The following is a 12,639-nucleotide window of genomic DNA, read 5'->3' as shown; positions in this document are numbered from 1 at the left end:
TGGTTTATGGCATGATAACACTGATAGGAAAAGGCTTTCTGGTAAAACTTTAATCAGGAGTTCAGCACAAAATATATGTGTCACTGGTACTTTGTCCATAGGTGGACAGTAGCCGTATCAAGAGAAGCCTTGGAGAAAGGATAAAATACAAGCTCGTTGCAGTGCCTCATGGGAATGACATTGCCTCACTGTTTGAGCTGGACCCCACCACACTGCAGAAGACTGATTCATTTGTGCCAAGGTATTTAATTATATGCTTTACTTTCTCTCTCTATTTTTCCTGTTGCTTTCTGTGGGTAGAATCACATCTCTTGATTTACCTGCTAAATATTCATCTTCTCGACTGCCAACAGAAATTCTTATGTTCGATTCCGTCATCTGTGCACAAACACTTGGATCCAAAGCACCAACATTCCCATTGATATCGATGAGGAGAGGCCCATTCGATTAATGGTGAAAAACTATCTCAGTACCTACAGTACAATCTGTTCGACCATAACTACTTAATTAACTCAATTTTAAAAAAGCGTAGAATTAAAACATAAATCATATGTTTTACTACAGCTTTCGTTTTTATTATTTTATTAATTTTATGACACTACATTTTTTTTATTAATATATTTTTAAAATGTAATTTATACATTTGTGACTTTTTGTGTCATTACTCCAGTCTTCAGTGTCACACAATCCTTCAGAAATCATTCTAAAATGCTGATTTGGTGCTCAAGTAATTTTTTAAAAATTATTTTTATTGTTGAAAACATCTGTGCTGCTTAATATTGTTTTGAAAACAGTGTTATATTTTTCACAGGATTCTTAAATGAATAAAAATTTCAAAAGAACAGCACTTATTTGCAAGAGAACACTTGTAGCATTATACATTTCGTGACTGTCTGAATGCAAGGATGCATAATATATATATACTGTATGTCCTCTCCTCCTACTAGCTGGGCACCTGCCCCACTAAAGAGGACAAAGAAGCCTTTGCCATCGTCTCTGTGCCAGTCATGGAGATTAGAGATCTAGACTTTGCGAATGATGCCAGCCTCATGTTGAGCACCGTAGTTGACAAGTTCAACTCTGGTTTTCCCAGTCCTAATGACAGAAGGTAGAGTTGACATGACACATACTGTTCAGTCTCAGCCTGAGATTTTATACTTTATTCTCGATCCTTAATGCCTGTGGATTTACTTTTTTTAAACGCTTGGAAAGCAAACCTGTTGTCAGAGATGTGTGTGTCCTCATCTGTGCACAGGTATGCCATTAAACTGCTAGAGGATGTGGTCTTCTTTGTCGTCGATCAGTCTAATAATGGCCAGCCTGCCCTGGAAGTGACGATGAACAAGGCCAACCGAGAGAGACAGAAACTTATGAGAGAGCAGAACATTCTTAAACAGGTCTGCATTTCAACAATTTGACATATATGCCGTGTCAACAGTTGAAACGTCTTGTTTAGTAATTGATCTAATGTTCATACCCATCAAACCAATTTTGTGGTCTAATTTTCTGCTTAGATATTTGGGATCATTAAAGCACCATTCAAACCGAGGGGCACCGAGCCTCCTCTGCTGACATTAGAGGAGTTGTCTGACCAGAAATACGCCCCCTATCAGTACATGCTCAGACTTTGCTACAGGGTGCTGCGTCACTCACAGGAAGACTATCGTAAGAATCAGGTACTCCATTTTATATATTATATATTATATAAAGCAGTGATGTTGTATGTTTATATGGTTAAACGCCATTCAGACTGTCTGTCACACTAGAGTAAGCCACTAGACAGCATTTAAAGATGGGGATTTGATCTGCCAATGTCTTTTTCTCATTTTATGAGCCATTTTTCTCTATTGAATTATAGGAGCACATAGCCAAGCAGTTTGGAATGATGCAGTCACAGATTGGCTATGATATTTTGGCTGAGGACACCATCACAGCCCTGCTACACAACAACCGCAAACTTCTGGAAAAACACATCACTAAAACTGAGGTGGAGACCTTTGTCAGTCTGGTCCGTAAAAACAGGGAGCCCAGGTTAGTGTTTCCATCAGATGAACCTACTTTGTAAGCAATTGATTGATGACACTGATTAAACACAGGTTGTCACAAAAATTCTCCTTCTTTGAAACCCCCATTCAGGCACAATGAGGTATTAGGGCAAGGATTGAAGAGAGAGCATTAAATGTCTATGAGAAATGAAATTATGATTCTTTCTATAATGTATTTAGACATGGAATAAATGTATATACAAACAATAAAACAGCAAAAAGACACTGAAAGAAGCTGGTTCGGCCAGTGGGTAGGCTTCATTTGTGGGGGGAAGTTTCATAGAAAGTGTGTGTATATGTGTGTGTGGATGGGTGTAAACATTTGCTTGAAGGTGTCGATGAACGCTATTATACGCGATATATACGTTCTGGCGGTCGCTGGTGAATTACTAGACGTGAGACAAATGTTTAAGCTTTTCTACATGGAGATTTGATTGAGTCCCACTCCCAACTGACACAGTCCAGATACCCTACAAAACAAACAAATAAACACATACAATCCGCCTCCCCAAATATGTGTCTTTCCTCTTCCCATTAGGTCATTTTTTGTTTTTAAATGAACAATGAATGATATTTCACTTTAAAAGTGCCCCTATTATGCTTTTTCGAAATATTACCTTGCGTGCAGTGTGTTATATAGCTGTTTTTGAATGTAAAAGATCAAAGTTAAATAATGTAATTGTCTCCTAAAAGAAAAATCTATTCTGAACTGCCATGAGTCATCAGTAATACCAGTTTTACTTTGTGTTACATGCCTACGTACCAATGTAACAGATTGCCCAGGCTATGGCCTTCATTGACTGCCTGCGAACAATGTCTAGTTTGACCCACCCTCAAACACTTTAGTTGTAGCTGAGGCCTAGACGAGTTTGGTTTGTGTTGTCGTCGACATATCGAGAAGACACTGTGCCGCGAATCCACTTACAGAAAAAAACGACGGTATCATTACTGTTTGTACTTTGTACATAAGCGCTGAGGAAGCCTCTGGAGCTAAAATTCAGATTTGGTAATAGGCGGGTTTTTTCCCAACATGCACTGTAAGCAGTAGACCAATCACAGACTGGGCTGTCTGACCAATCAAAGCAGAGTAGACTGGCGGAAACCGTTAATGCTTTTAATGCTTCTATTGTCGGAGACCTCCAAAACAAAAATAGGAACCTTTAACCCTTTATGCTAAGGCATTTTGAGTGACATACACAAAGACTCATAACTCCAAATCTTTTGCAAGGAGAGTGAAAAGGTAGGTATGGTTTGATAGAAAACATTTTAGGAAATTTGGAGGGGGGAAATAATTCATTACATTTGGACATTCTCATGATGAGAAACTGCTGAAAGGACAAAACAAAATTATTTATTATAATTTTACATATCTTTCTTATTTGACATGCAATAACTCAGGAATGAAATAAGGTAGGAGGACAATTCTTTTTTTGGTATAGTTCCCCTACATGTGAACTGCATCTGGATTCAATTTTGTGGTGATCGCATGAATGTAATCAAAATGAATTGTGTTGATTTTAAGATAGGAGCATGTTTCATAAAGTTACGAGCAAAAATGTGACATAAAAACTGCATCTGGATGTTATTTAGATATGTTACAAGTACCAATTTTATATAAAAACTCGCTCAAGTTTAGTTATGCAATTATGCTTGTTTTATTCTACTCCGTGAGACCTTTCATATGACACATGACTATCTTTTTTTACTTTTTATCAGCAAATAACACTATTTAGGAGTTCATCAAATTGGCTGCAACTGTTTTTTTTTTTTTTTGTAGCTAGATGCCATTTTAGAGGGACTACTGAACACTCGTTAAAGAGTTGATCAAAATGCTAGATGCATCCTTAGTAATCACTTTGGGTTTAAGGGGTTAAAATGGCATAATTGTGGGCACATGGATGACAATATCTGATTGCCTGTAAATGCCTGTTACATGTTGTTTGTTTTGGTTTCCAGGTTTCTGGACTATCTGTCAGACTTGTGTGTATCCAATAATGTAGCGATCCCAGTTACTCAAGAGCTGATCTGTAAATGCGTGCTGGATGCCAAGAACCAGGATATTCTCATGAAAACCGAGTAAGTCTACAAAAAACCACGACGTGTGTCTGTCTTGGGTTATGTGCTTGTGTGAGTACTTTTTGTATGTGTTTGTGAAGGCGTCGAGCCGCTAAGGACACTCAGCATACCTCTGAGTACATGGAAGAATTTGGAGAGGAGGATGAAGTTTGGCTGATCTGGTCTGAGAAGGAAAGTGAGACCCATGAGAAGAGCATACGACAGCTTGCCCAAGAGGCCCGCCAAGGGAATGTGCATGACGAAAATGTGCTGACATATTACAGGTACTTGAGAAGGGAAATAACTACTTCTGTCATAATATTTACTTCTGTTTATTGTTCTGTCACAATAAACATATAAAAACTTTTTTAACTGGTTGTACTATATTAAAATTGACAGCCGTGGAAATAAAATATAAAAAAATATATATTTTTAATTATAACAGCATTGCTGGACAATTATTGTAAAAAAAAAAATATTTTCTACTTACATCCGTACAAATTGTTTTAATGTTTGTTTTTCCCAGGTATCAGCTCAAACTATTTGCACGAATGTGTTTCGATCGTCAGTATTTGGCCATAGATGAGATCTCAAAACAGCTGGATGTGGAGCTGATTTCCCTCTGTATGATGGATGAGGCTCTTCCCTTTGACCTACGGGCGTCTTTCTGTAGACTCATGCTACATGCACACGTCGACCGTGACCCTCAGGAGCTTGTGACACCCATCAAGTTTGCTCGCTTGTGGGCCGAGATCCCCACCTCTATCAGCATCAAAGAGTGTGTTCACATACCCACACTATCACATTATATATGACTTGTTATTTTAAAGCATACTTTTAGTCTTTAATGCTTACCGATATTGCATTTATTTGATCAAAATGACAGTAAAAATAGTAATATTGTGAAATATTATTACATTTTAAAATAACTGTTTTGTATTTTAATGTTTTAAAATGTAATTTATTCCTGTGATGGTGATTTTTCAGCATATTTACTCCAATCTTAAGTGTCACATGATCCTTCAGAAATCATTCTAGAAGGCTGATTTAGTGCTCAAAAAACATTTCTCATTATTTTCTTATTATTCTTATTACTACTAAAAACAGTTGTCCTGCTTAATATCTGAGTGGAAACTGTGATACATTTTTTCAGGATTGAATTGGAAGTTCAAAAGAACAGCATTGATTTGAAATGGAAATCTTATGTAAAAATGTTAGTCTTTGTCACTTTTGATCAATTTAATGCATCCTTGCGGAATAAAAGTATCACTTTTCTTTTAAACTGTTGAACGGTAGGGTATGCAAAGACATTTTTTGTATTGCATTATTCATTATTTAAACAATGAAAGGTGTAATCATGGTGTTTGCTGTTTTAGTTATGACTCTCACCTGGACTACTCACGAGACAATAAAAAGAACAAGTTTGCCAATACAATGGCTTTTATGGAAGAGTACCTCAACAACGTTCTCATTGATGACCTGCCTTTTGCCAATGAGGAGAAAAACAAGCTAACATATGAGGTACAGTTGCATATTGTTATTAAAATGAATTGTCAGGATTACTCATGTGGTGCTCACCTCACTGCACAGCAAAATGACATCCAGCTCCACCTCTCTGGATGTAATGGGTGGAGCTGGACCTAAGACAATGTTTAGGGATTGGATTATGGGTAGGGCTATGGTGTGGCTGGACCTTCAAGCTTCACCCATTACGTCCATAGAGGGGAAGCTGGATATCAAGCGATGATAAACTGTCTGTGAAACATGTATATGTTACATATTTGACACTAATATTTCCAAATCACATTCACATATTTGCTTTATTTACATTGTTTGTAGGTGGTGAGCTTGGCAAGGCATCTCATCTACTTTGGGTTCTACAGTTTTTTTGAGCTCCTGAGGTTAACGCGTACTCTTCTGGGAATCATAGACTGCACTCCAAGTAATGCTACGATCAACCCACTGTTTAGTGATGATGCCAGTGGTTAGTATTCAAGAACAAGAAAACAATTCAATATCTTGTGTGGACTCCAGATGATGACTAAAATGGTCACTTTTTTAAATGTGTAAAATAAAAGAATATGTTTAGTTATTTTACACAAAAAATACTAAAATAATGATTATTAGCTAAAGTGCATTGTTATTGAAGTTTTATATAATTAGTCTCTTTAAGTTTAATTTTAAGCTCCATATTCTTTTTTTTTTCTTTTTCGAGTGAAAAGTGATCATTTGTGTTGTACTCACAATGAATGAATGAATGAAACTAGAATTCTTGTGTCAACTCTTGAATCATTCTTTCTAGGTAAGAACGTCAGGCGCTCTATTCATGGCATGGGTCAGATGATGTCCACCATGGTGCTAAACAGGAAGCCGTCCCTTTTCTCCGCCCCTGGTCGCCCTGGTGCTCTAGACAGCCAGGCTGGCAGTAAAGATAGCATTGACACACAGGACATAACTGTCATGGACACCAAACTGAAGATCTTGGAGATATTACAGGTAGATGTTGTCGAACAGCTTTGTGCTGTCAGTGCTGGCAAGATCTAAAAACGTCTGGTTTTGTGCAGTTCATCCTTAGCGTGCGCCTGGACTATCGGCTTTCCTTTCTACTCTCCGTCTTCAAGAAGGAGTTTGTGGATGTCTATCCAATGGGTGATGCGGATGCAACACATCATACTGAGCATGAGGGTAACTGATGTTTAGACAAAATATACCAAATGAAACTGTTGGATGAATGTCAGAACCTACCTGCTACCTACCTGCTGATAACATATAAATATAATCAATTAACAATCTATGAAATAACATCATAATCAAATAACAACAATTCTTCCATTTCTTCTGTGAACTAATCTCTCTATTCTATTTGTCGTTGTTGTGTTTGTCTCAGAGCTTCGTTCTGGTGAGAGTGGCAATGTTTCATAATTTCTTGATTCTTAAAATGAATTCCTTAAAGATGAAGCGTGGAATTATTTTTTTGATGTTAAAATACTTTCTCCTGTCACTTAATATGCTAGACATCTATTAGTTTGTATTTTGGAAAAATTTCCAAAGTTCCATTTGTTAGTGCTAATGGCGCAGAAATAACACACTTCACCTTTAATGGAAGACCATTTTAAATCATATTAATTTAGATAGTAGTAGTAGTAGTAGTAGTAGTAGTCATACTAAAATTTGCTTTCTTATTGTGCTTTCTAATTATTATTATTATTATTTTTTAAATACTTAAACAGCTACCATCAACCTCCAGCACATTGGAGAGCAGGCAGAGGCCATGTTTGGAATTGGGTGTGTTAATGAATTAATTAATTAATTAGAGTTCCATATTACAGTTCATCATAGTTAATACAGTGCTTGTGACCTATGACCTCTCATTGACCTCTGACCATACAGTAAAGGAAACAGCATTCTTGAAGTGGACGATGAAGGGGGGCGAATGTTTCTGCGTGTTCTGATCCACCTCATTATGCACGACTACCCTCCATTGGTTTCTGGGGCCTTGCAGTTGCTCTTCAAGCATTTCAGTCAAAGACAAGAAGTCCTCCACACCTTTAAACAGGTAGAGTGTACAGCCCACTCAAACATATACAAACAACTTGCTTTTATTGGTAAAAAGATGTGCCCAGAACACCCTCAGGTCAAACATTTTATGTGCCAAATGCAATTCCAGTGCCACAAAAGTTAAAACAACTTTTTAAAGTGGTTGAAACACACACAGTCTGTTTTTAAGATCAAAATTGCTGATGTTAGTCTATTGATTTATTGATAATGTCAGATTATCCTGTGTTATGTTTGTTCTCTTCAGGTCCAGCTCCTCATTTCAACTCAGGATGTTGACAACTACAAACACATAAAACGAGATCTGGATCTTCTGCGCACCATGGTGGAGAAGTCGGAGCTTTGGGTCATTAAAAAAAGTAGTTCTGGGGGAGATGGGAAGAAAGACAAGAAAGACAAAAAAGACAAAAAAGAGGCTGCACCGGTGAGTCATGCACTGGGGGTATGTGGGATTGTGTATAATCGAATAATTAGGTGAAAGAGGCTCATTTTTCTTTTTTTTTCTTCATGCAGGTGTCTCCAGACGAGGAGACGGATACTAAGAAACAGAAGGTCGAAAAGAGCAATGAAAGCTACCAGAATGTCAAAGAGGTAATGTTCTTGGTTTATTTCTCTGTTGATCAATAATAAATTATATTAATTACAGTGGGAACCAACAGTCTGAAACGTTATATTATACCACCATTCAAAAGTGTGGGGTCAGTAAAAAAAAATTAGTTTGGAAAGAAATTAAGTAACAGTAACAGTTTAAAAAGTAACAGTACAGCCATTTATAATGTTACAAAGGATTTCTATCTCAAATAAATGCTTGTTCTTGTTAACTTCCTATTCATAATAGAAATCTTAAAAAACGAATCATGATTTCCACAAAAATATTAAGCAGCACAATAACTTTATTTTTTACTGATCAAATAAATTCAGCCTTTGTGAGGATAAGAAACTTTCATAAACATTGGAATAATTTACTTACCCCAAACTTTATTATATCATATAATATTATATTATATTACATTATATTATTAAAGACTTTTGTATACACAATTACAAATGTTTTATATATATTTTGTATTTAATATACTGTGTATACAAATGTGTATGCAAAATAATGGCATAGATGGATGGAAACTTGTTAAATGAACAAATCAATATTTAAATCTTCTATCTGATCTCCAGATTCTAGAACGTTTGAATAAAATGTGCAGTTCAGGAGTGTTTAAGAAGCAACAAAGGCTGTTGAAGAACATGGGCGCTCACAAAGTTATGCTGGACTTGTTGCAGATCTCCTACGATCGGGTTTGTGTTCTTTTTAAAGCATATAAAAGCTGTTGTAGATCTTAAGCAAGGTCCTGATCTTGTCCCTAAACACCTGATTTTCTTCCTGTTAACAGAATGACACCAAAATGCAGGAGATCATCAAGTACACGCATCTTTTCCTGCAGAAGTTCTGCACAGGGAATCTGGAGAATCAGACTCTCCTCCATAAACATCTCAACCTCTTTCTCACTCCTGGGGTGAGTGAAAAGCATGGAGGATAAAAAAACAACTCATTGTGAAATAGCCAAAGATGTTTATCACGTTTATTCATTGCGTTCTTATCTCAGGTTTTTGTTTTTTCTCTATCAGCTCCTAGAGGCAGAAACAATGCAGCACATTTTCAGTAATAATTTCCAGCTCTGTTCTGAGATCAGTGAGTCTGTGCTGCATCATTTTATCCACTGCCTCGCAACACATGGCCGGCACATTCAGTACCTCAACTTTCTGCACACCATCATTAAGGCCGAGGGAAAATATGTGAAGAAATGTCAAGACATGATCATGACTGAGGTTTGTGATTGTGACTAAAATAAAGCAACCTTGAATTATTGAACCATATGTATTCATTTTAAAAAATTAATCTTTAATTAAAAAACTCCAGTGCTGAATTAAAATGGATTTTAATAGGTTGGTATGTTATATATCATGGTGCTTACTGTTTTATTTTATTTTTTATTATGATTCGCTGTGTATTTTGTTAGATTTATCATTTATATAATGATTTTAAGGAAAGTACAGTCAGATGACATCTCTTTTCACCATTAGCTTACAAGTGCTGGCGATGATGTGGTCGTCTTCTACAACGATGACTCATCATTTGACACCATGGTGGATCTGATGACACAGTCACGGGAAGGGGTGAAGGATGACAGCCCTCTGCGGTACCATATTTCTTTGGTTGAGCTGCTGGCTGCATGCGCGGAGGGCAAAAACGTCTATACCGAGATCAAGTGCACATCTCTGCTGCCCCTAGAGGACATGGTGAAAGTAATCACACATGACGACTGTATCACAGAGGTAATGGCACACATGAAACTTTTTAAAAAATGTCTTTTTTTTTTTTTTTTGTCTGGAAGGATTATGTTCAACCTCCCAGTTTTTGTTTGCTGTATTGAGTCAATTAATTGATTACAGTAGAATTTATAGCATGAATATTTTTGCAAAAAAAAAGCCAAAGCCTGTTGCATGTTATGAATACGAAAAATCGTGAATCTCCTTTGTGCTGTGCAGGTAAAAATAGCCTATGTAAACTTTGTGAACCACTGCTATGTAGACACAGAAGTGGAGATGAAGGAGATCTACACTAGCAACCACATCTGGAAGCTGTTTGACAGTTTCACTGTAGATATGGCCAGGGTGAGTCTATTGTACCACTGATGCTGGATAAGATGTGCTTTACTGAGTGGCATTCATATAACTTGGTTTAATTTGAACTCCAGGTGTGCTCCAACCGCGAGAAACGCATGTCAGACCCCGTGCTGGAGAAGTACGTGATTCAGGTGGTTTTAGACACTGTAACTGCCTTCTTCAGCTCTCCCTTCTCAGAGAACAGCACCAGCACAGAGGTGAGGCACCATCTGTCTTTCATAGTCTTATTTCTGTTCTCTGACACGTCTGCTTTTATCCATTGTGAGTACTACAGATTATTAGGGCCCAAACACATAAATGTATTCACGGTCACTTTTGATCATTTTAATGCTTGCTGAATAAAAGTATTAATTTGAAAAAAGAAAAAATCTTACTAACCCTAAACTTTCTAACAATAGTGTAAGTTTGACTGTAGCAGAGTCATTTTTGTCTTATATTTTATGACGTCATTATTTATTTATTTATTTATTTAACAGTGAAAATGCACAATATATGTACTATACCAGATTTAGCTAAAAGCTAATTGCTATCTGCAGTCCCTGGGGAAGTGCCAACAGCGATTTAAATTTAATTAAATTAAAAAAATAAACCAAATTTACCAAACCTCCCCCAGTCAATAATAAACACAACATCAATAATCCAAATACAAAAATAAACAAACTGTTATTACAAGAATTTTACCATATACACAGTAAAAAAAATATACATTACTGACCACATTCATTGTCTCTTAGCTCAATTAGACTACAAACCTGATTGTCCTTCAAACATATTTTCACACTACCTTTTAAATGTACTGCATTCTCTGACACTCAGTGGTAAATAATTTCACATGCCTGTTGTCTTTTACTGAAAAGCAGTTTTGTCCAAATGTCGACCGAAACTTAACACAACAGTCCCCTTTAGAGGAAGCTCTTGTTAACCTTGAGCCTGGTCTGCTTGTTGCTACTACATACAGTACTGTTTGAGAGATTGTGGTGCTAAGCCATGAATGATCTTATATACTAACCCAACATTAGACATAAACAAAGTTTTCAAAAGTCACTTTTTGTCTATATTACAGTAATGATGAGAATTCGTTTTTTTATCCATGACTTTTAATGCTTGTTTATACACGCTCTTAAATTATTATATTATTATATTGTTGTCTCTTGGTTTTTGCATTCAAAAACATCAAATAGGATATTCTTATTATATGATGACCTCTTAGATGTCAAAAGCTCATGGAAAATTTGATTTCTCAGTTCATCACCCCTTTGTGGTTGCATTATTGTACCACTTGTTTGAGACCAGGTTGTACTACAATATGAAAAATGTGACAATACCATTGCATCCATGTTTAGTTTAGCTGCATCTGTACTCAATTGATTTCTTACACAGTAAATCTGAAATGAGCAATAGTATACTGTACTGTTTTTGAAATTTTTGTAATATGTTTTTTGAAGGTGAAACCCCTATCAATAATCACACACACATATTTATCCTGCTGAACATTCTGTAGCTTTTGTCCTTTAATACTAATCTAGACTAATTACTTCCTCTAATGGAGAAATACATACTAACTGTCTTGGATAAATTTAGTAATATGACATCCAATCTGCAATTTTCTCCATAGCTCCTGGATTAAGGTGTCATTTGAGTGTTTGGAAAGCTGCCTCTAAATACAATGCATGATTATTAGTAGATAACTTTGCAGAAGGACTAATTAGATAAATATGACGAGATATATTGTGTCTATTGATATATCATGGTGTCGCATACAAAAATACTTTTCCGGCATTTCATCAGGTCACATTTAATTATCATACTTTCTTTCTCTTTCTCATTTTCTCTTTCTTTTGTCTCTTTCAGGCTCATCACACCACTGTAAAACAGCTGCTTCAGTCTGCAATGCGTCTGTTAGATTGTCCCTGGCTGCAGCCACAACAAAAAGTCCAAGTAGAGTCATGCATCCGAACTTTGGCAGTGACGAGTAGGTCAACCTGATTTATAAGACAATAGTTCAAGTCTAAGGGATAAAAAAACAAAGAAAATAATTTTAAATAGGGTTTTACTGTAAAGGTTTTTAAAGTATGATGAGACGATTTATTTGTTTACCTGACTGTCCATACAGCAAAGAGTCGCTCCATCCCTCTGCCAGTGGAGTTGGATGCTCATGTCAACATAATGTTGAGTCACAGTAACGCCCTCACACTGTCCCGCTCCAGCCAAAACAGCAAAAACCTGTCACGCCTCACACGGGCTGCTGTACCCACCAACCCCTGGGACTACAAAAACATCATTGAGAAACTACAGGTGTGTT

At 36.5% G+C, this 12,639-nt stretch overlaps 1 protein-coding gene across 1 annotated transcript in view; it reads left to right on the top strand.

Annotated features, from left to right (window-relative positions):
- Positions 1-12,639, top strand: part of itpr3 (inositol 1,4,5-trisphosphate receptor, type 3) — a 32,803-nt gene that overhangs the window by 7,993 nt on the left and 12,171 nt on the right. Inside the window, exons 11-35 of the mRNA XM_089119662.1 lie at positions 102-241; positions 354-453; positions 948-1,108; positions 1,256-1,397; positions 1,515-1,676; positions 1,859-2,031; positions 4,002-4,121; positions 4,202-4,384; positions 4,627-4,878; positions 5,477-5,621; positions 5,940-6,084; positions 6,403-6,596; positions 6,665-6,785; positions 7,331-7,385; positions 7,491-7,656; positions 7,903-8,079; positions 8,169-8,246; positions 8,829-8,948; positions 9,044-9,166; positions 9,279-9,479; positions 9,735-9,986; positions 10,200-10,325; positions 10,409-10,534; positions 12,189-12,309; positions 12,451-12,632. Of these exons, the coding sequence (XP_088975788.1) occupies positions 102-241; positions 354-453; positions 948-1,108; positions 1,256-1,397; positions 1,515-1,676; positions 1,859-2,031; positions 4,002-4,121; positions 4,202-4,384; positions 4,627-4,878; positions 5,477-5,621; positions 5,940-6,084; positions 6,403-6,596; positions 6,665-6,785; positions 7,331-7,385; positions 7,491-7,656; positions 7,903-8,079; positions 8,169-8,246; positions 8,829-8,948; positions 9,044-9,166; positions 9,279-9,479; positions 9,735-9,986; positions 10,200-10,325; positions 10,409-10,534; positions 12,189-12,309; positions 12,451-12,632 (3,765 nt within the window). The remainder of the gene's footprint in view (positions 1-101; positions 242-353; positions 454-947; positions 1,109-1,255; positions 1,398-1,514; positions 1,677-1,858; positions 2,032-4,001; positions 4,122-4,201; positions 4,385-4,626; positions 4,879-5,476; positions 5,622-5,939; positions 6,085-6,402; positions 6,597-6,664; positions 6,786-7,330; positions 7,386-7,490; positions 7,657-7,902; positions 8,080-8,168; positions 8,247-8,828; positions 8,949-9,043; positions 9,167-9,278; positions 9,480-9,734; positions 9,987-10,199; positions 10,326-10,408; positions 10,535-12,188; positions 12,310-12,450; positions 12,633-12,639) is intronic.

The sequence above is a fragment of the Pimephales promelas genome, chromosome 14, assembly GCF_988280905.1.
Source record: "Pimephales promelas chromosome 14, fPimPro1.hap1.1, whole genome shotgun sequence".
Taxonomy (NCBI): Eukaryota; Metazoa; Chordata; class Actinopteri; order Cypriniformes; family Leuciscidae; genus Pimephales; species Pimephales promelas.
Note: the sequence above shows the minus strand (reverse complement) of the source record. Positions and strands in the feature narration are given on the sequence as shown.